Source organism: Coturnix japonica, chromosome 7, assembly GCF_054131305.1.
Source record: "Coturnix japonica strain WE chromosome 7, WE-NBRP24, whole genome shotgun sequence".
In the NCBI taxonomy this organism is placed as follows: Eukaryota; Metazoa; Chordata; class Aves; order Galliformes; family Phasianidae; genus Coturnix; species Coturnix japonica.
The window spans coordinates 26,915,025-26,938,617 of NC_140669.1; the positions used below are offsets into that span (position 1 = coordinate 26,915,025).

Consider the following 23,593-nt stretch of genomic DNA (forward strand, 5'->3'; position numbering starts at 1 on the left):
AACTACTTGTTTGCTTGGGGAGCATTGGTCCCATGCATAGACATGTCCTGGTTTTCCAGGGCAGCAATCTGTCATTCTTAAAGCACTGGGTCTCACTGCTAGGTAGGATGGGAGCTTTTTAGTACTCTCGTTTAGGGTTTGCATGAGGACTGCTGAATTCGGTCCCTGTGATGCTAGGTAGGCATTGCACAGAGGTGAAAACCTAACAGGTGATGTATACACAGAGCACAGGAAGGTAAGTACATCTTACAGAGAGTGCAAAGGCAGAAGCAGATCTGTGGTTCTTCTTCGTTTTTTTAGTGGTCTGAGGGTTAAAGAGAACGTATTCAGACTGGTACTTGTCAGCTTCTTAGGTCAGCCTTTGATGTTTGCACCTTCAGTGTAAGAGCTGCAGTTACAAACCTTTGCACAGAGTTGTTGCTTTTCTGTAGTTCCATACAGAGACATCTTGGAAGCATGGGCCATATATGGGATCAGTGTTGGAAATTACTGAGGTATGATAAAGAAAAACTAGCATCCTTGGCTGCCTTGCCAGGGAGCGTAATCTATTTGTGGTCTTTAGATAATGTCCCTTTATTTGATGTCTTTGAGTAATGTTTAAATGTCGAAAGAATGAAATGCCTGACAGAGTTGTTGTGTTTGTATCATGTCATGAGTATGAGAAAATTGACACGGCCCATGTTGTTTTCAGGTTTGCTGTAAACTGCCTACCGTAGCTATAATGACACCAGCCCTCAGAGAGGCAGCAACAAAAGGTCATGGTATCCACTTGTCACCTTCTTTGTCCTCTAGAGCTATGGAGTCTGATACAACTTTGTGCATGGAAAATTCCAGAGCAGTGGAAGAGAAGATAAAAGAGGACTCCATTGCACGGATTACTTGCTCGGTCCTGGGGTTCCCCACTGCTGAGCCCAGCCTCAGGAATAATATCTTCAGCGTGCAGCATTTTGCTTCTCCGCCATCCTCCAAGCACTATCAGTCTGTCTTGTTAATGAGTACAAATTCTGCGTTTAGCAGCAAAACCGGTAAGCAAATGAAATCAGGAGAGCCTGAGTGCTCCAGGATGAGAAAAGCATTACATAATGGCGCCAACACATCGTTTGGGCAGATCAGTCATTCAGGACCTGAGCAGCAGGTCAAAGGGGAAGCTTTTTCAGAGACCACATCTCCAAATTTGGCAGAAACGCAAAGACTTGTGGATTCAAACGTAACTGAATCCAGCAACGCAGAAGAAATGAGGCTCTTAAATGATAAATGGTACAAGAAGAATGGTTTTTTGGGGAGGGCTTTGGGAGTCTGCACTGAAACAATAAAAGGGGATTTATTACACCAAATTCTTCACGGGCCTTCAGAAGGGATTTTGAGCTGCACCCGGGAGGAGGTGTACGCTCGCTTACTCCAGTGTGTCACTAAGCAACAAATGGAGATCAGCCGGGCCAAAAGAACTCAGAAACGTTTACAAATGCTCCTGGCAAAGCATGTTATCAAACACTGTGATCAGCAGCTGAAGTGCTTCGTAAAACATCAGCTTCAAAGAATGAAGGTTTTACACAAACCAGCCAGGTTTTCGAGCAATAGTTCCCTCAGGTGTGCGGAAGGTTGGCCGGAAAACACTGCAGCTACTTTGGAAAGTAGTTCAAGTGCGGATGTACAGAATGGAGTTTGCGTTGCACCAGGGGAGATCTGGGGGTTTGCGCTTTCGGCTGGAGGGCTGCTGTCTCGTGTGGAAAAGGATCTGGACTCTGATGCAACGTGTAGCAGCTCAGATGAAGACTACGATGGACAGACTGTAAGAACAGCCGTGGAAGCGTAAGTGTTAAATTCCTGCTTAGACTCATGTGCTTCATGCTTATAAATCAAGCTGGAGGGGTGTAGACTTGCAAATTCCTTCTTGTCTAAGTAACCTCACTCTGTAGGTAGTCCTGAAATCAGCAGGACTGCCTGTGTGAGCTAGGTTTGGCAGGATCCAGATAGAAAGTAAGAACTTGTAACTGCACAGGGCTTAAGCAGCAGTTATGGTACTGCACTGCAGGGAATAATATGTTGTACTGTGCTGAATCAAGTGTGCATCACATTAGCACTGTTAATTATTCAATACTTGGATTGTGCTGTAAATCACAACAGATAGTGATAGCAGTGCAGTAAATGATGCTTGTGGCTAGTACCAAACTGAATTATGGAGAATTAGTCAATGTTACAATCTTGAAATCCATTACTAGGTGATTACGAGTAAGTATAATCATCGATGCAGATGTCAAGCCATCCAGTATTTGAGGGTTGCATATTGAAAAAGTCTGTATTTTTTAAATGCTGATTTACTTAATGAGTTGTTTGAAGTTTTTGTTGTTTCTGCTATCTTTATCAAGAAGTACTAGCAAGAAACTGATATAATTAGATAACACTGCAGTTCTGTGTGTCTATTACACTGACAGAGAACCAGTCAATACAAATTATCATAGCTTTGGGAATCGGCCGTGGGTAAGACAAGTGGGCTGTAAAGCTGTTCCAGGAATGATGATGGAAACACAGCCTCTACTTTTGTTATTTTTTCATTTTACTGTGCTGTCAACGCAGTATCTTCTGTTGAGAGATTGAGAAAGCATTGAAAACGCAGCTTCTTTCCCTTCTGAGCAGGTGAAGAGGAGGGAGCATCTCCGAAGGTGTGTAAAGATGACTTTATGGCAGCAGCATCTCTAGTGCTTGAAGTCAGGACCTTTTCTGTGCTTCCTTATCTCTCAACGTAGTCCCTGCTTCCAGGGGCTTTCTGAAAAGCACCGAGTGACACTAGTGTTGATGGAAAAATAAATATTAAAAAAACAAACAAACGCAAATCTTAGTCTGTTTCTTCAGTAGCACAATGTTCAGAAGTGAAGGAAACCTCGTCTTCCATTGAAACAGAGCTGTGCCATATTATGTGTTTATAGCTCCCGTTATGAAAGCTTGAGTGCAGGGTGGTTCTATCAAATCACTGCTGCCATGTGTTCAGCTCTGTAGATCTGGAAAGCAGGAGTTTTTCATTTTCTTTTGCATACTGTCAGAATGCTAAACACATTAGAGACCAACCCAAAGCATAATGTGTTGCCAACTGAGTTACCATCACCTCAAATATTTTAGTCTGCAAAAATACTCTTCTCTTTTTGAAATATTCTAATGAAAGACCAGCATCTCTAGCTCTTCCCAGCACTGCAGATTGAGCATTCCTCTCCTGGCTGATATGCTTGAACTTCTGAGTAATGCCTTTGCCTCCAGGATTCTTATCTTGTGATTACATGAACTGAGCAAAGAAAAGTGATGTGAAATTCTGATGCTCAGAGGGTAGCAGATAAGCTAAAACTTGGACTGGAGCTCAGTGTGAGGGTTGTCTCTTTTCCTCTTGCCAAGGATAGTCCAGTTCCACATCCTGCCCGTCCTCCAGCTTTATTTCTTCTTGTAGCCTTCAGATATCTGAAGTTATCTTTCCTCACAGGGCTTATTCAGTTTGTTTTGTTGTTCTGACATACAAGTCCGCAGAGGATTATTAAGGACACAGCACCACCTTTGGCTTGGGAAATCCCCAGGCTGCCTGGAAGGTGAGGGAGTATTCCAGAGAAGCTTAGCTCTGTGTTGCCCTGTTGCAAGACTGTTACCTTGGCTGCTGCTAGGCGGCCAGAGGCTGACCTAGTGCAAACTCCTTTTCACTCTCCCCCTTTTTAATGTTCTCATGGTTAAAAGCAGTCAAGCAGCAGGGATGGCTTGTTGGTAGTGTGCATTAGCGAAGGTTTTGCTGTCTTGTCAGCATGACAGTCACCGTGTTTGTATCATGCTGCTGGACCAGCAAGTGCGGAGTTAAAGCACCACCTAATTTAAGCTGAAGACACTTGTTGGTGTGCATATGTTGAGCCAGTGCCTGAATTAACTCTGCGGTGGGGATGGGCTGTCTCTCATCTGAATTTATCGCTATCTTGTGCTTGGGATGGCTTTCTTTGTTCTCCACCTTTCCAAAGATTTGTCTTCCTGTCTAAAGGACCACGCTTCCTTTGGGTGCCAAAGGTCTGTCACTTGTTCAGCTATGCAGCTGCTGAGATTTGCTTTTATTGCTGAGCTTTACCACTTTAGGATTCTTTTGATTACCTTTTGGCTGGACAAGAAAACAAAACAAAGTTAGCTTCCATTTTTATTCTTGCTAAGTGGATTTATGTTGCTTTGAAATGCTTTTCTCTCCCAGGAAATTGGTTCTTAGTGCTTTCCAGAAATAGTGTGATTATATGGTGAGAGAAGAACGCTCATTTCCTCGCTTTGTACTGTTATTTCTCATAGTGAAGACTTGTACTGATTTGGAAACGCTCCTCTTGTAACATTCTAGATGTTAAAATGTTCTGTTAATGCACTGTGAGTGGGAAAAATCTTTGGGTTCTACCTGTATCACAAAATAAAGTTTGTGTTTAACTCAGGGGAATAAAGGTGCAAGTGGCTGGCCATAGCTGCATCCTTTGTATCATGCAGCATCAGCCCAGTGTGCAAGAATGGAGGAGCTTCCCATTCATAGGTTTACCTGAGCCCAGCCTGCTTCTATTGCAGGATGGGGAAGATCTGATTCCAGCCCCAGTTTTTCATGGTGAGAAAATATCTTGGAGCTATTTTTAGCTCTTTGAACCTGTTCATTCCCATTATCCTGGACAGAGTTTTGCCCAATGAGTGTTGACATAAGCTCTTCTGAGCTGTATCTCAATGCTCTGTGACTCGAGTCAGATTGTCTTGATCCATCTATTTCAATACCCATGTTGTTCAGTTGCAAATAGCTGTTACAAGATACTTACACCATTGTTCATCCCCTGTGCCTTACACAGGTGCTGTCCTCAGAGGAGGGGAGCTGTTTTAGTTGGCAACAAACAGCGCTCTGATTACTTGAGTAATTGGAAAGTCCTGTCCCATTTCTTAATCAAAACACATTTGGTTCTGTGAGTCAAGGAGAGGCATTAAGGAACACTTGGCTCATTGCAGTTGTGATATCTTGCTTCTGGTGTACAGCTCAGCAACATCTTCAGCTCATCACAGCTTTTGTGAGAGGTTTCTTTGGCAGTGCAGCGAACTTTCATAAACATTCTGTAGTATTTTCTTGTACCATTCCTTGCTTTGGGTGTGGGAAGTCCATTGAGATGCTATGTTGAGGGTATGGTGGTACTTCTTCCTGCTTTAATAAAGACAGAACTCAGGTGCCAGTCACTGTCTCTGTGTCAGGTATGATAACCAAAGTGGCTGCAGGACCCAGTGAGACATCGCAGAACAGGATGTAAGCAGTTCCCTTGGGAATTCAGAGCCCACCTCCACCACTTACAACATTGCGTCAGCTCGTTCCAGTTGGAACCGCTTGGTCTTCCATTGAGGTTCATGGAAATGAAAGATTACCTATAGAAATGTTGTCAAATAAGATGACTTTGGGGAGGATGTCAGCTTCAGGTACTTTCAGCAGCACACCTCTGCTATGTAACATTTTTTCTGGGGCAGCCTTGCACCCTTATTCCTGTATTTCCTGTGCATTCCTGATGTACCTAAAGATTCTGACTGTTCACAGCACACCACAAAAAAGCCAGATGTGGTTATTTGGGAAACCTTTATAGTTGCACAGTACTGATGTACTGATCATTGGGGTTTTTTTTCCTTCCAAATGCACTGAGTGATCTTCCAAAAAAGATTTATCACTAGCGTTCTTTAAAGGCACAGCTGCTCACTCCATCAAATAGCAATGTCTGTACCTAATTGATTAGAGAGAAAAGCTTCTTACAACAGACTTTGCTGCAAAACAAGTTGCTGTCTGCCTACTTGCGAGAACTCCTGGGCCCTGCTTCCCCAAGCCAAGGAGGTTTCCCCCATCCAAATGAAACTCTTTTGCATCACTTGGTGGGATTTTTTCCTGCAGAAATATTTTCATGCTTTTCCTCTGAATTTTGAAAGACACATTTTACTGATTATCTTCCAGCAACCTCATGCCTGACGAAGTAGCACTGCTGTATTTTTCCATGCCCATGGGGTTTGTTGTGCCTGGAATCTTTTATAATGAATATGCAGAGATACGAAGGAGAAAAATAATAATAAAAAAGAAGCAAAAAAAAAAAGACTTAGTCTTTTTTTTTTCTCCTTTGATTTCTAGTTGGGAAGAGAAAGATTGGAGATCTGCTTTTAGTATAAATACTTGGCAGGGAGGGGAGCAGTAAGGCGGAGAGAATAGAGGAAGGAAGAAAATATTATGACTAGTATCTCCAGTTGAGATCTGTTTGTTCTAGATTATTTTCCAGTTTTCCTAGCAGTTTTTCTCATGGCTAATTAAGCAATGGCAGTGCAGCTCTGCAGGCTTCACAACAGAAGGCACCGCTTGGGGGCTGGGGCTTTTTGCCCATCTTTGAGCCATGTTACGAGGAGAAGCTGTTCAATTTTGGAAGATCAGGCCCTTATTTTCCACCCTGAGATATAATTTCTCTTCAAAGCTGATAAGAGAAATGAACTCAGGTTTTGGGAAGGGGAGGAAGAGAGTCTGCCAGCAATGCTGTTCTCCATTTCTCCGAAGCACAAAACCTCACCTATTTCTAGTTTTTAAGAGCTTTTAGTTTTATGAGTGAGGGAAATGTCTTATTTGCATCAAAGATTAGCGTGACAACCTTTGAATACACAAGAATTCGTAGGTGCTGATGTTGAAGAGTTTTAGGCATTGCTTTTTCATTAATTCCATTCCCTCAATTCTTGGCTCCTGTCACTTCATGAAGGAGGAGAATTGTGTGCAGGGAATGAAAGAAGAGCTTGCTCTACGTTACCTTCTGTTTTCATTTGAGTGATGCGTTTGTAATTTCAGAATATATCCTACCTCGCTTGCTGGAATTTCTGTAAGGTGGACTGACAACTTCTTTAGGATCACACATGCATGTACTGTTCTCTCTGTAGATATCTGATACACAACAACAAGGACTTGGTTTTGAGCAAGACTTCCTTCTCGCAATACCAGAGCAATGCTCTTGTGAATGAGGATCCTGATTTCTAACCCGTAATTACATCAGTATTTCTGCAGCTGCTGAAAGCCATCTGGAAGGTTGGAAGGAAAGGCAGCAAGTTGGACAAGTTCTAACGTGCAAGAGAGCCTCAAAGCAGGGAATGGCAAGGCTTCTGAATTAAACAAGTGTTGAATGCATATGAAATAATATCTTGGCAGTATTCTTCCAAATGACAATCTAACACACTGTCAACATAGCATAGTAGAATAGAGACTCTAATAATTACACACATGTATATACTTGATAAGCTTGCACACTTAATGACATGGTAGATGCTGAAGCACTTGGTGCCTGATGAGATCTGCTATTTAAGCTGGGTTTTACAACCAGCTTTTATCCTTCTGCTAAGCTGTGAAATGTGCTTGTTTTCATGGAAAGATTTGTTTACGATCAACAAGAAAATGCATGTGTAACATCTTGAAAAGCGAGGGCGTTATGATTGCATTGTGCAGATAACATTGATTCCTTAGGAATCTACTTCAAAGGGATACATCCGGATCCCTTGAAAGTCTGCATACATGGGCCTTGAGACAGGAAATCATTTAAGTGCTTTCCTTTTCACATGAAATAAAAAGTGTGCTTAAAGGTTTCCCAAAATAGGAGTGCTCTCCTGTAATGGGCTTTCATTCATACTGCTAAATATGGGTGAGGAATGTAACTTATGATATCCGATTTAAATATACTGACCTGTGTTCTTGGTTGTTTTATTTTCTTTTTTAATTAAAACTGCAGTAGCTGTAAATTATTTCCATCCAAACGTTTTACCTGGCTGCTGTGGGCGAATGAGTTTTGTGTTTGGGAATTAATACATTTCCAATTAGTGGACTTTTAATTATTGTATCTGGTGTTGAAAGTGTAAGCACAAGCATGTGTGCAGATGGATGCTTTATAACCACCTCCTCCTCCTTTCAGCCAGGGGGTGGGCAGGCTGACAATGGAATTCAGCAGAGCTCCATGCCAGGTTCCTACCAAACACCCAAACCAGGAAGGTTGTCCTGTTCAACCACACATTTATGGCTGGGTTGACCCCTGTCCCTGCAGTGCCTGGTACTGCATGCAGCCAAGCTGACACTTAAAACCAGGGGCACGCTGCCCCTGCCTACCTTTTCCTGAGAGCGTAGGTGCAAGTTTGAGGCCCAGCTTCAGGGGTGTCGGGGAAGCACTGATAACACTGCTTGTATGCTGTAATGTTCTACTATAGATATCTTTAAAGGCTTATATTGTAAGCTCTGTCTTACTTTATGTCGGTCGTGGGATGCAAACATAGCTCTGCTTTCTTGAGCTCTCTTTTCAAGGGCAGTTGTGTAATGCTTACAGGGGATTGTTGTTAGTCTATTGATGTGCCATTTCAAAGGCAAGAAAACCTGTTTCCAGGCAGCCCTGGTGTTCCTGAGCTGGTTTGTTTTTATTTTCGTTTTTATTTCCTTTGCATATTAGCACTGCCTGCTTCTCTGCTTTGAGCTGGTCGGAGTGAAGTTATGTGAAGGAGGCTGGAGGCAGCTGATGGAAACTGACAAACTCATTTTAGAACGTTCTGAACAAGTAGCACTTGCAGTTTTGCATTCTGCAGGGGTTTTTGTTATTGTTAAAAGGTGAAAGGGTGCTGATTGTTTTCCTTTTGCAGGTTTTGATTTTCCGAGCAGTTAATATTCTAACTGACTCTGCCTCCGTCAGCCAGGTCGGCTTTTTATCATTACTATCAGTTAAGAATGACGTAAACAGAACCGAAGAGGAAAAGCACCTACCAGCACTGCTACAAACCTCCTGGAGCTCAGTCCCCAACGGGCAGCAGTGCTTTACCAAGCTGAATTTGATGCCTTTGCTGAGCTCTAGATGAACAATTCAGTGCAAGTGTAACAACAGTATTGTCTCTATTAGAAGATGCACAGTAATGCTATGATTGGGTTCTGGAGTCCCATAGCTGGCAAATACTGGCTATGGCATCTTTTCGGCTTGGAAGATGTAATTTCTCAGACAGTGGAGCATACAGAGCTTCAGCATTAAATTCTTATTAAATGTCTTCTTTTCTACTGTATCCAAGCACAGAAATTTTCCTTTCTTCTCTTTATATTTTCAGTTATTTTCTACAGCTGATTGTGACTGATAAGCTTAGGAACTATTGTCTGAAATCCTCCGGCCTGATGACTCATCTGAAGCGTTCACCTAGATATAAGGCTTCCAGTTAGAGAAGACAAGATATGTGTCACGTATTAGTACCAACACATGTCACTGGATGTAATCTGAAAGTATTAAATGGCAGTGGTGCGGTAGGGATGGTGGGACCAGGCGTGGGTGCCAGGCGTTGTGATAAGCAGTTGCTGATGTCCGTAGATGACAGGGAGGGCTGCCACCCATCTGTTCTGAAGCCGTGTAGTGTTTCAGGGGACAATCTCTGCCAGGTAAAACTGGTAAACACCAAAGAAGATAACAAGCCTGAATGACCCGATAGCATGCGTTTGCAGGGATTGCGGTGTAATCCACGAGTACCAGAGAACCTCCTAAATGACTTTCTGGCCTGGTTTGGTGCCAGCTCTCACAAAACAGTTGGGTATTGCTCTCCACACTTGGTCTGCAGTGACTGCTCCTGTGCGATCTGAGCCGAGGCTTGCTTTGAACTGTCAGGGTGAGCAATGTTCTGTTGTGTAGCGCTGCTTGGCTGTGATACCGGAGGATTCTATTTGCTGCCGTTTGTTTGAGTCTTGTTTACACTCTGGAATGCGTGGAAGAGATGTTGTTCATGAAGCAGCACTTGCTGTTTTTTCAGTTATGTGGTTATTATGGGTTTAACAGCGAACTTGTTGAGGGGAGTTAATACTTCAGCAGCAACTGAAGTTAGTTCTGTCTGAAAATAAACATGAAGTGGGCGTGTTGGAAGAATGAGACCTTGAGAAAGCTTGTGTGGGTCATTTCATAGTTGGACCTGCAGAGCACCAGAGTGCTGCTCAGCTCTGGTCAGACAGTGCCACACATGGGGAACCTCAAATGTCTGGGGGTTTTGTACAAATGAGTGAGCTGTCCCAAGAGAACCAGGAGACGTATGATAATTTCCAGTGTGTGTTGTGTCCTGTGAATTTCATCATGAGTCATATGATGTCTGGATGGGATTTAAGGATCAGGAAAATATTTTGATGGCTCATTCTTCCATTTCCAGACTTGAGTCTTTCATCAAAGTGATGAACTTCTGCCATTGTTTTCATTGACTCCGTCCAAGGAAGGTGATGAGCTGTTTATCCTCAGGATAATTAATCTGTAGTTGATGAGCTGATCCTTTCTCCCATATACGTCAATGTCACATGATTGGCAGTGAGTGGTAGCACAAGAGTTGCCACTGAGAGGAGAAGGTGAAGCAGCAGGCATGGCTGCTGTCAGGATCATTGCAATGCTTTGGGACTAAGTCACCTGCAAACTCGATGCCAGAGCAACATGGGAAGAAGTTGAAAGGGGCATGGCATGGCAGAAAGCACAAGTAGAATTACAATTGTCAGGAGCAGCTGCCATTCTTACATTCAATGAATAATTTTTGAGTTGGAGTTATTCCCACCCATGCAATGTGAATGCCTTGCTCTCCATCTTGTCCTTGTTGAAGATCATTGTAACTTGAAAATTCTGATTTTCTTTGGGACAAAGCTTTAGGAAGGAGACGGTGTTGTGGGTTCACAAGCTTGTGTTCTGTTGTGGTGTGGGCTTGCTGCAAGCATCCTCCTTTCCTGTTCAGTAGAAAGCATCCTGTCATTGTCCCTGCAGGCATGTCATGGTAGGGGCATGTTACATGTTCTCACTCAAAAGCACAAGGCTAGGAGGCTCCATCTCGGGTTAATTCTCAGGACATAACATACATGTGAAGAATCTTGCCTTGCAGTCAGCTGTGTGCTCTGACGTGCTGGCTTTCCAGTACTCTCCACACCCACTTAATAGGCTTTCCTGGGAATTTAACTATCAATCCCAGATTCTTTGGTTTTTTTTGTGCATTTAAGACATCACTATCTTACCCTTCATTAGTTATGAGCTGTTACTCAGGCTCCTTGTTTCGTTTGCTTATAAAAATAAAATACATCTAAGAGATTTAAATTTCTCCCCTTCTTCTTCTCTGTAAACAACCCAAAAAAACCCCAAACCATGCGATACCCAAACAGCAGCGTGTGTTCAGCACAGCAGTGTTGTTCTGGCTACCACATCCCCTTTGCACTCAGTTAGGTTGCCCAGGTTTGTTCTTTGGGACAGACTGATCTTCACTGCTGGAAAACAAATTTCACCTTCATCTTCAAGGAGGTTCTGGTAGAACAAAATGCTTCTCAGAGTTCTATTGCTTTTCTGCAGCATTGATCTGCCTATGTAAACACATCATCTGTTCTCATCTCTCATTCCTCTTCTTTGGGAGAAATGGAGGAGAGTTGAGGTTTGTAGGGAGCTGAGAGGAAGGATTCATAGCCCAGAGAATTCCTCCATATATTCTGTCTATAGATCACAGCTAACAACTTTCTACAGTTCTATTGATAATGTTGCTTAGTGCTCTCAACAGTTGCCTGTTCAGTCTTACTGGACTGATGCATTACACTTTCAGTTACATTTTGGATCACAGTTTGTCTTTCTTGTGCCTGTTCTCTCCGTGACTTGTTTGTTCTATTGCATCTATCTTCTTCAGTTGCAAGTTATGCAGGATGGACCTCCTGCAATTCAACCAAAACAGCAGAAATGCCAGCCACAGATTATGCCTCTGATTCAATCCCAGCATGTTTTCCTAGGCAAATTCAGATTGCCTCATTTGTGCAAAATGAGTATTACCCTGTTTCTTCCTATTCTCATGGCTCTGAAGGAACACAGGAGATCACCTCCAGATCTAGAGTCATCCCAAGAGCAGGACATTTATATACAGATTAATATTTCACAGTATTGCAGCACTGACCTTAGAAGCTTTTGGAAACGTGATGCATGTATTGAACTGCTGGCAGAATTTGGAATTCCTGTGCGGGATGTATGATGTGAAAAGCATGCAAACCAAGCCGAGATGCTCTACATGCAGGAAATGGGACAGCTCCGTCTTCTTTTGTCTCAATCTCAGCTGTTCTACTGTAGCTCCTGCCTGACTTCCTCCTTCACTAAAAGTCCTTGTGATGGTTGTAACTTTTGTGGGCTTGTTTTCCTTCTCTGGGTCTGCAGAATTAATGAGTTCACTTGTACTGTCTTAAAACACCTTTCTCTATCCACCTAAATCTACAAAGTGGAGGATAGAGGGACGCTAGAGTTCATTATCATAGCACGTTAAAAGTATTTACTAATCTCCTCCATAAAAACGTTTTAGAATCACAGAATCCTTAGAGCTGGAAGGGACCTTTAAAGGTTATCTGGTCCAATTCCCCTGCAATAAGCAGGTATGTCACTGCTAGATCAGGTTGCCCATGGCCTGAAAGTATCCAGGCCTTGTCTCCTCTGTGCTGAACAGCCTCAATTCTCAGCCTGTCCTCGTAGGAGAGGTGTTCCATCCCTGGAATGGACACTCCATTTGACCTGCTCCATAGCACAGAGTTGAGACTGACAGATCAGTAGTTCCCAGGGCCATCCTTTTTATCCTTAAAAATGTGTGTGATGCTGCCATTTTTCCAGTCACCAGTGCCCACGAATACTAGTTACCTCATTTATTTACTGAGCAAATGTTAGGCCGTACCTTACAACATAATAGGAATTAGAGACTTATCAATTAAACAAATGTTTTCAGTTGTTCATCACTTGGGTTCCCATAATATTCTGCACTGACACCAGGCGTGGGGTGGCAGGCATGGGCAGGGAAGAGAGGCTGAAATCACTTCCTTTGGTGTGAGCCTGGTCTGGGAACGTCTGTGCTTAGTTTGGTGGGAAGTCGTCCTTCCAAAGGAGCCTAAGGACATTGTTATTACAGTGCAATTAACTAGTAGAGTTTAATTACATACCACTCTTACTTTAAGGCCTTAAGAAATACGTAGTATTTTCGGAGGAAGGAAAAACATTTACATCACGTATTGAACAGCACATGCAATGAATTCAAGATTTAAAGTTGTGCTCGAGGGAAAAAATAAACCTGTGTAAACTCATTTTTGAAGAATAGCTTGTGATGCAACTGTGGAGAGGATTTCTTTATCTTCAGGTGGAAGAATGGTTCTCCAGGGTTCTCCTGTTATCTGTTGTGGGTTGGCCATCTGAGTATGAATATACAGGCTCTGATTGCATACAGTGTATGTGACAAATGACCAGCTGCAGTCTTTCTCACTCCTTTTTTCTTCCCAGCTGTGTGGGCAGGTGTTGGGGTTTTTTGCTTCTCATCTGTACCCCTCTCTGTGCTCTGTTGTAGAATATACCCTTCTGTAAAGGCGGTTCCATCCAGCATCCGTGTGATCTCTGTTATCGCACCTGATCTTCTTGCATTGTCCTGCTTTTGTGGAGTTATTTTTTGATTAAGATGTGGGCATAAACTGGAAGACCATGAGTAGTAAAAGGTGGAAAATGATGTATTTTACATGCAATCTACCAGAGGCTGTGTCTGCTATTCCTACTTATGATATCTGAAGGAGGTTGAACATACCAAGATTTTGAGTAATGTTTTATAAATCTTTCCATTAAAATATTAGGTAGTCAGCACACAGTCCTGCATGAAGCTGTGCAGTGCTCCTATGCAAACTTGCTTCTAGATTCCCTTGTCTGTCTTGCCCTGTTTCTTTTGTGATACTTCTATGTCCTTTATTGGCAGATGAAGGAGGGCGCATGTAATTAGCCTGTGTAAAACTTGCCACATGGTGTCACACAGCTTGGTTCAAATCAAGTAGTTTATCCCTGTAACTTGTTGGATTTAAAGCACTACTTTTCCAGTTGGAGTTTTTTTCACAATTATGTATTTCTGCCAAACTATTTGACAACTTTGATGGGGGAAAAAACACCAGCCATTTTCTTCAAATAAAATAGTCAATGATACGATATTGCTGGAAGTTGCATATAGAAGTATTGTCGTGTTGTCTCTGTTTGAATTTACCCGACCATTCTAATGATGTATTGAGTGGTACCATTACACCATTCATTCATTTAATATGTAGTTTGAATAAAGTTTTCCTGGTAGCAGCGATGAGCTTAGGCATGTCCTGATACAGCATTGCCTCTTTGTTAACAGCAGTAAGAGTTTTGATCTAGCTGTACTACACTTACCCAGTTTGGTTTATCAAGTAACTCAAACAAAAGAAAGTTCGACTAAGTGTTGTGTTTGGGCGGTGACTGGATATCTGGCTGGTCACTGCTGGTGATGTCTTACTAGATTACAGTTGTTAGCAAATAATGTTCCTAGAAGCTTGTGGGAAGAATAGTAGACAAGTTTGAGTTCTAGCTGGTGGGTTACTGGAATTCTGTACAGGGCTGTAATCTGCATTAACCTCATATAATTAAGTAGTTTTGACATTTTGGGTTTATAATCTGCTAACAGGAAAGTAGCATAGTCTGGGAATCATCTGTGAACATTGTACTCCTTAGAACAAGTCCTTTAGTTACAGAAATCAGCTGATGTGAAAATGGATGGGTAAAATCAGGTATCTGCTGAAAGCAACAGAGATGCTTGCAACATGAGGCAGAGCAGCTGTCAAAAATGTTCTTGTGCAAATGTGGTTATCTTTATTTTTGGACTAACCAGCATTTTGTCTTCACAGCAGCTATACTTCTGAATGGAAGTGGCTTGCAGACAGAGCTAGAATTGGCAGCCGTTGGACATGGCTTCAAGCCCAGATTTCAGAACTAGAATACAAAATCCAACAACTAACTGACCTTCACAGGCAGATACGTGCCACCAAGGTATAGTCTGTTAGCTCAAAAATGGGCTTTTCACATTATTACTATTTTTTGACAGTGTTTCTTGTAATGTTTATTTCTTTGGTTCCTCATTGTTGTTGTTTGTTTTGCCCTGGAGTTCTTGAATATAAGCAGACTATTGCAAGCAGAGGTTAATAGGAAAGACATCAAGAGGTCAAAAGTATTGTACCCTAGAGGCATCAGCACAGGACTGAGACTCAGGGACTCCTACCTTTCAGTCTGCAGTAGCTGGGGACATTGTTAGTAACTTTCTGAGGCCTGGAACAAGCTATGTCATTTCTCACACTATTTTTTCCACTGTGGAAGAACTAAGATTTGCTTTTTGGGAGGGGCAGTTGGCTATTCATTTTTGTATCATGGGCAGCTGGGGGCTTTTTTGGTTATTTACAATGCATGCTTATTCTAAGGATTAGTTAGTTAATGTTTGTACAGCACTTTGAACAGGTCAAGGATTAATTATTACTAAAATTCCAACGTGTTTAACTCATGTGCTAGCTTTTGTAAATCAAACTGGCTAGACAGTGGTAAAGCTACGTTCCTTAAACATTAATAATCTATCTATCTATCAAAGTAATTGCTTGTATAGGTCAGTCTCATGCACAAGATGCCAAAATATACGTTAGTTCTGATGGTGTGATGGTAACAGGTTTTAGAGGATGACTTCTGGACTCATCATTAATGAGCCACATAAAAGTTGTGTGATCTACACAACAGTCACATAAGCACAGATAGAGAGGAGCCAGGAGATGCTTTAGGTTTTATCAGGTTTGGAGGAAGAAAAGGAAGAAAAAGGAAGTCTTGCTAGAGAGCATTTCCTTCTGATCACATAGAATTATTCCGTCTTCTGTAGCTCTCAGAGCCCCTTCTTCACATATCTTAGTCTCCACAGTCAAATTTTTCTTTAAGAAAGAAAGTACTTAAAGAACCTCTAATTGAGGATCTTCACTGCCTCTCTGTCTGTAGAGGTAAAGGAGATTTTGTACTTTGCTGAATGGCTCAAGTGTCCATATTGTAATAAAGTCCCAAATACACTTCAATATGCCCAAAAATCAGACTTCAAGGTGGCATAGGTCCCATGGGCTGCAGAACAGTGAGAAATAAATAACAGAGAAATGAGAGAGCATTCTTTCAGTCATGCATTTTCTTCGCATTAGGCAGCATGTTGGCTCAGAGCCTAGTCTTCTTCCTGCTTGAGATCTTTGGTAACATTCCTTTTTGCAAACTTCATGCCCCTTTTACCAGCTGTGGTGTTCAGGATTTGGCATTGTGTCCCATACAGAGGGTAGACAAATACTCTTTGGTTGTGATTTTTTTTTTCTTCTTTTTTTTTGTCTACATGTGCATGGCATGTTAGTGCAGCAGTTAGGGAAGGACGTGTGGACTGGCAGAAGAGCTCTTTGTTTTGATTTAGTGGCTGCAGAGTAGTTACACAATATCTTTAGAATTTATATGTTGCTTAATGGTTTTAAAGTGTTCTTTGTGTTTTGAGTGGGAAAAGAAATATGATTCATAACCAGTGAACAATAACTCAAGCAAAGCATCACTCCTCTAACAGCAGAAAGCAATATGAAGGAAAATAGTTAACTTACCAGATTCCTGGCCTTCCCTGCTGTGTCTGCTTCATCCCTGTGCACGCAGAAGTAGCGGGTCTGGAGCTTTGAGAGTCCATCCATTTAAAAAGTGCTTATCTGCCAAATAAAACAATAACATTAAGTTGGGAGTAGGGGAAGTTGGTTGCCAAATCCTACCGGTTGTGACCAGTTGTTGTAATCCTCAGTAGCCATTGTTAATCTCCCAGTCCTTTCCTGTTCCTCATCTATCTTTTCTTACATACCTATTTCTGTCCACTCCTTTTCATACTGTCTTTCACTTTACTCCTTACTCTTCTGCTTTCTTCTTTCCATGCTCATCACTGGGATTTTGCAGCTTTAGAACAATAAAATTCCAGTGGAAAAAGCTGTGGGGGGTTCTCTCTTTTGACTGAGTTTCCTTTGAGCTTCCACTCATGTCAGAGTTTGTGTTGTAGACTGCTATGTGTTATTTTTTTTCAGTGATTACCTGAGATTTATTTATTTAACTGACTTCTGTTTTAAAGCTATTAGGCTACTTTGTCCTGTGCCACATTCAAATTAAGGCTATCCTGGAACTTCCTTGAGTGTAACTGCTGCAGTCTGCAGATTATAGTCTGATACTGCCTGGATTTGTTCCCATCTGACAGAAATTGAAAAGCACAGATGGTGGGCCACTGCCTGACAGTGAATGTGGATGTATAGTTGGAATAACACAAGGGTATAATTGTAATTACAGAATAAATAGCCAGAGAATATCAAAGGAAAGACTCACCAGTGCTGAGGCTTTCAGTTGAGATGGATGTTCACCAGCATTGAGGCCCACCACAAAAACACCACAGAGGAGCAATATCCAGAAAGAAAAGCCACTTTAGTGGTGGTCAGCCCTTAAATGGGATCTAGGAAAAGTGGAGTCAAGCTCCACCCATTCCAGGAGCACAGCTGAATTACCTTCACCTGTGCTCCCACAGCTGACTCGTCATTTGCCTCAGATGGTTAATCAGAGGTTCAGGCTGTGATCAAGTTTCCCTTACAGTGGAAAATCTCATGTTGATCTGACAGAAATCTAGAAGCCCCATGGGTGTTTTGAACTAAGGTACAAGTTTTCAAGCACTTGTCAGCACCTGAGTATGTCAGCTTTGTATTGAAACAGAGAAATAAATTAGAGATGCAAGGAAAACTAGTCCATTTTACATTTTCTCCTAGTCTCATCCTTGAAGGCTTTTTCAAAATTGCTTTTGTGATTTGGGGCAAGTTGTTACTGAGGTAGGAGTGCCAGGTTTGAGTAAAATGCAGTATCCTTAATGTTCAACAACAATACAAGTGAAGTCTGTCCTTAGCAGGACAGGAATGGTGTGTTCATGTAAAAGTGATCTACCCCTGCTTTTTGGTGGAATAGTCTCACTAGAAAGCCAAATTAAGGCAGAGTAACAGAGTGAGCCCATTCTTTCAGTATCTGGTTGATATATGAGTAACAGTAAGTTCTTCCCCATTCTCTTTGGGTAATGCCTGCGGAGACTTGATAGCTGTTTCTGTGTATTAAAATTACTTCTCAAGACAGTAACAAGTTGGGGCTGTCAGAGGAACTGTCGCTGGCTGTAGCAAAGTTGTTTTTGCTTATTATTAATGTTTAAAGCTTGTTGAAACAAACCATCAGAGATGTTACCTGGGGATGTATCTGACACCTGTAATTATCTGTCAAGTGGAAAGCACAGTGACAGTAATCTTTTCCCAGTTTAGTTTCTGAAACTCTTCCTTACCATGTAAAGCTGCGGCCGTCTTACTGGGCGGTGTACTCCAAATGATGTGTCTCCCATTGGATTGGTGCAGATTGCCTGGAAAAGCAATGAGATTGATGGAACATTTAGGATCATTTTCTCTATAGTTACAGAACTCTTAAAATGCTCACCTTAAAAATTAATTACTAAAGTACGAAAGGCTTTTGTTTTGATTTGTATCCTTCTTGAAACCTTAATGTTCTGTTTAGAGCATGGATAGGAATAAGAAAAACAGCGCTTTAAAATGCTCCAGAGAAATGTATTGGCTGCAAAATATATAACCGACTTCAAAGCAAAGAAGAGGAAAAAACTCTTCTTAAATCAGCCGGCAAATGAGCATGTAGTTCTAACAAGTATGAATTTCCGATTTGAATTTTGGCACAGATGTTTAAGCAGTGGTATAACATCATAGTGCGGTTGCTGCTACAATAGTGTGAATGACGCAGCTTTTCATTAACAAAAATACTGACTAAACTTTCTGTATTTGAGCTATTGAGTGTATTTAAAACGTAGTCAAAGTGCTCCAGAGTTGCTGGGAGGATTTAAGGGGGAGGTGCCAGGTTCAGCCACTCCTTAAACATGGTTTAGGAGGGTTAATTCGTTGTCAACCAACTGTGTTCAATTGCTGTTGTCTAGGGGATGGTGATCTTAGAAGAATTCCCATTTCCAAAAGACATTTTGAAGAAGCAAATACAGTTGACAGACCAAGAAGCTTTATTAAACGCCACAGGGAATTCGCAAGCTGCCATTGAGAGACAGGATTCTTTGCCGGAGCATGACTTTGAAATGTCACCCAGCAGTCCTACCCTGCTTTTACGAAACATAGAGAAACAGGTAAAGTAAATTGAGAACTGAACAGTCTACAGAGCTGAATGATTTACTTGAGAAACAGGGCAGGTTCCATGGTGATGCTTCTGAAAAGGAAGCTATTTTGCACTCCTGAGAGTGGGTGCTGTTGAATTCAAGGGCTTAAATACATACATACAAAACCAATTAACCTATTATTTCTAATGTGTCTGTGTTACCACTTTGTTTCTATCAAAACGGCCACTTAACCACTTCTAACAGCTATCCCCGAACCTGCATCTCTCTTATGTTTAGGTTTGGGGTAGAGTTGCCACAAGTTGTTTCAGGAAACACTTCTGTGAGTTCAAAGGCTGCAGCTGAGGATGGAGCTGTGTTGCCTTTTAGAAAAGCTCCAACTGGATGTCATTGTTGGTTTGGCTTTTTGAGCATCATAGCAACCCAGTGAGGAGCTGAGGAGCTGCAGGTATTTCACAGGCAGAGCGTAGGTGTAGAGAGGAGTTTTGGTTTATGGTGTTCAAAACAGTCATTTCCAAGGTTAATTCCAGGAAATACAATTTAGACTCCAGCAAGGTTTCTTACTGCTAGAGGGTATACAAGGAGTATGGCTGGATCACACTGCTGAAGGAGGTACAGGAAAGTTGTTTCCTGAATGGGTTTCTGCATTTAGGTTAAAGCAAACCTAACAAAAGTGCTGTGGTGTATTAACACATTGCTCTGCCACTGGCTGTAAATTCTTGCTCATATGCACGCTGCTTAAATGGAGTAAGAGTGGCTTTAGTTACCATTCCTGTTCCTGAATCTCTGTGCCAATTTTTCTTATTTGATAGTCATACTTTCCTGTTCCTAAAGTGCTTCCCCTGTTTGATGGATCTTAGCCACAACAGACAGGAGTGAGGAAGCAATGAAACAGGAAATTTACACTGTGCTGTGCTGGCAATTGCACAAGGTAAATCAAGAGCATTTTTAGAATGGTAAATGTCCCATCCAAAGTTATTACCTGGAGAAATAAACACACTTTTCTTTTAGTAAAACATTTGACTAATTAAGTACTAGCTTATTAAGTACTAGCAGTGGGCTGACTGGTACCTGAATAGTTATAGAAGTCCAAGAAACGTGATGATCTGAAAATGACTTGCAAGTACAGGTGTTCTCTGGGTTCACACCAGATTTCTTCCTTGCACACCACACTAAGCTTTGGGATTTGATCTGTTGGGTTTCGGGATGATTAATTCTGTAAGTTAATGTGGGCCCTAAGGTCTGGGTTTCTTCATGTTGAGAACCATGCTGTAGGCTGCAGTAGTTCTGCACACATTCCCATGGAATTCTTCACTCTGTAGTTAAAAATGAGTAATTTCACTGGTAAAATACAAAATGACTGAGCCTTCCTTTTCTTTTTTAAGACTGTTTTTGAGTTCTTTACGTAGCTGTGCAACATCTTAAAAACATGTAATTTTTTCCTTGCAGTTTGGATGTCTGCCACTGTGGTGGTGCTTTTCCATTCAGTAGAGTCTTTGCTTCATACAGACTGAATGCTCATAGAGATTTTTGAATCAATCTGATAAATATGTTACTCACATCTTGTTTGCTCTGTCCAGATCTTTTATGACCAAACTGCTATTTCTGTGCTTTAAAACCTGTCCCTGAATGTTTTGTTCTGACCTGAATTTTTTAGCCAATGACCGGAATGCATCACTTAAACATTAATAGAAAAGGCGTGACTTGTAATTAACTGGAAAATATTTTTTTCATCCTCTTCCTGTATAAACAATAGTGCCTAGAAATGCAAGCAGAAGTTACTGGGTAGTCTCTGGCCATTCTTGTTTTGAGCAATCAGTTCTGACTGATAAGCATACAAAGTAATATTAAAAGTTTAAAAAACATGTATGCCATTTCAGATCCTTTGCATTTATGATCATTATGCAGCAGTTTCCTCTGAGTAAGCTGCAGGCCACGTTCATTGTCAGAATAACCATTAAGGTCTGACATTTAAAACAAAACCATTGTGAAACGTTATCTGGAGTCAGTCCACAACTCAGTGCTTTGTGGGGAGCAGCTCTTAGTCTTACCAAATAACCTGCATTTCTTTTGGGGCAATTTTAGAGGGCAGTGGTTTTGAGGACGTTAGAAGATTTTAGTCATTCTATCCGTAACTTCAATAGTCTCCCTGCAACAATAAAGTAGAAAATAAAAAATGATGGCTTTGTGGGGTTTTTCTTTGTTTTTGTTGTTGTTGTTTTTACTGCTGTGAGCAATGAAGAGTATTCTCTTAACAAGAGTGCATGCTTTTGAGTGAACAAAATGTGCCATAAGTAGACAGCGGATTTTTTTTCCTGTTGAAACGCTTTCTGAGCTGCAGCTGTTGTAACATCAGCTGTAAAATGTTCTGCTTTCTTCTGCTGTTCTTTGGCTGAGATACTGAAATCATGGATCTACTTGGTGTATTATTTATTCCGTGTCCTTGGCAGGTCGTTCAGGGGTGGGGTTTTTTGTTTGTTTGTTTTTGTGGTGTGTTTTTTTTTTTTTTAATAGCTGAGCATAATGTGGAAAAAATAAACATGCAGCTCTTGGTTATTCACAAGAAGAAATGAAATGTGATCCTTCCGTGATGTATGAGATTGGAATCTTAAGTGGGAAAACAACAGAAACCCAGGAGCTGTTGAGTATGGTCTGACTACCTTCTGTGTTTTTATTTATTCCAGAGTGCACAACTGAGTGAAATCATCAGTAGCCTCATTGCTCCGCTCAACCTGTCTCCAGCTTCTTCTCTCTCATCCAAAACTTGCAGGCACAGACAGCTGGTCAATGGCATCTCCTTCAGGTAGGTGACAGTGTGGTGTTATTTTCTTTGGGAACAACTTTTGGTAAAGTTATATAAATTCAGCAAACAATCCTTACTGTATGAGGTTAGGGAGAAAGAACTGCTTTCTGTAAACTACAAGAGTAACAATGTTGAGCTTGGAAAGTCGTAGTGTGTTTTTGTTTTCTTAAAGATGTCATGAAATAATGCCATCACTGTAATTGCACATAAATAAGTCTTGGAATGAAGACAGTATCTGTGCAGGTGTGAAAAGATTCATTAAATTGCGCACTGTTTTTACATATTTCAGTCTTAGTGTATTCTGTCACCGTGAGTTCGACTTAATTACTATGAAGCTGGCAAACTAGATTTCATTGGATTAGTACAACACACGACCAGTGCCGCTTGTACCTCAACATGGGTCAGGGTCTGTTTATTTCGAATAGCTTTATCAGCTTGCACATCTCCAATCTGAACAATCTAAATGAATCCTTGCCAGCTCATCTTCCACTAATTTTGATCCGCTTTGCAGTCTTTTTTTTTTCCCTGGATGGATTTACTTTTCCAGGATGAAAGGATGTAGCAGCTTGAAACTGATGCTGTAAGCAAACATTTTGTAGTATTGTGCCATAAGTTTTAGTAACTTCATCCTGTATTTGTTCATTTTAAAATACACCACAGATACTTTTCAGTATTATTCTCAAAGCACTATTAAGATTATTATTTACAGTCCAATCTTACAAAAGACTTAGGTATGTAGGATATTTCTCTTGAGCTGTTGGTGAGGTGATTCGGGGGGATGAGGGCATAGCTGAGTTATTCATGGGTCTTGATTAAGATCAGGTGGCTGAAGAAGGTGTTCACTATTGGGGCCAGGGGCTTTATGGCAGCGTCTGCAGCAAAATGTAATTCTCTGGCTCCCGGCTCCATGTAGGGCTGGCCGCACCGTCTGTTTTTCAGCAGCTTTGCTGCAGAAGCTGTAGCTTCCCACGAGGAGATTATAATGAGCAGCTTGGATGGGCAGCTTCTTTAACTGCTGTCTGTTGCCAAAGCGACTGTGTGACTGTGCCCTCAATTTGAGGATGAAGGGGTCCTGTCATGTGGCATTTGTGTTCCTGATGTAGTGGTTGTTTACGAGTAATGCAGGAAACAATCAGAATACTCTGCTGAGTTCTGGAATAAGAGCTGCCCCGATGGGTATGTGGAAGAAGAGAAGAATTAAGACCATTAGAAATGTGTCTTGAGTCTGTGACTTCCTTGTGCAACAGACCAGGAAGGAGTCCTGTTTTTCTAAATGTTTTTAGATGTGAATTAAGTTGAATTCATGGTGAGGGAACCTAATGGTGCAAGTTCAAGCCGCTTCTCTTCTGCATTTTACTTTCCGTCAGATGTTTATCAGGAACTGTCCAAAATCAGTCCTCATTTCCTTTTATGAGCAGCACAGTTGTTGGAGCAGCTCAGGGAGTGCTTTCTTTAACGCTGGTTGTTTTCTTTCTGTGGTCTGTAACGACCTAAGGAAGAATGGGAAGACATGGAGGATTTTCTCAGTGCCGTAGCTCAGAACTGGAGGTGGTAAGTTAGCTTCTGGCAGGGAATCATAACATCATAATCATGATAGAATGGCTTGGGTTGGAAAGGGACTTCGAGGATCATCCAGTTTCCTTGCTGCAAGCAGGGCTGCCTCCAGCTAGATTCAGTACTAGACTGGATTGCCCAGGGCCCCATGCAACCTGGCCTTCAGCACCTCTGGGAACGCAACATCTTCAGCCTCTCTGGGCAGCCTGTGCTATTCACCACTCTCTCAGT

At 41.7% G+C, this 23,593-nt stretch overlaps 1 protein-coding gene and 1 long non-coding RNA gene across 30 annotated transcripts in view; one reads left to right on the forward strand and one right to left on the reverse strand.

Moving 5' to 3' along the window:
- LOC146760129 (uncharacterized) overlaps positions 1-21,316 on the reverse strand; it is a 40,193-nt gene extending 18,877 nt beyond the window's left edge. The window contains exons 1-3 of the long non-coding RNA XR_014948386.1: positions 20,077-21,316; positions 18,166-18,240; positions 16,427-16,525 (exon numbers count right to left, since the gene is read on the reverse strand). This is a non-coding gene — a long non-coding RNA (uncharacterized LOC146760129). The remainder of the gene's footprint in view (positions 1-16,426; positions 16,526-18,165; positions 18,241-20,076) is intronic.
- KANSL1L (KAT8 regulatory NSL complex subunit 1 like) overlaps positions 1-23,593 on the forward strand; it is a 56,803-nt gene that overhangs the window by 3,645 nt on the left and 29,565 nt on the right. For 7 of the 29 annotated variants that reach the window (XR_001556358.3, XR_001556360.3, XR_014948381.1 and 4 more), the window contains exons 2-5: positions 692-1,809; positions 14,678-14,819; positions 18,820-19,017; positions 21,690-21,808. Coding sequence is in view for 18 of the 29 variants with exons in the window: in XM_015867946.3 (XP_015723432.2) it covers positions 722-1,809; positions 14,678-14,819; positions 18,820-19,017; positions 21,690-21,808 (1,547 nt within the window). In the remaining 11 variants the exon portion in view is untranslated. The remainder of the gene's footprint in view (positions 1-691; positions 1,810-14,677; positions 14,820-18,819; positions 19,018-21,689; positions 21,809-23,593) is intronic. The other 22 variants (XR_001556362.3, XR_014948379.1, XM_085553508.1 and 19 more) reach the window with 7 other exon arrangements.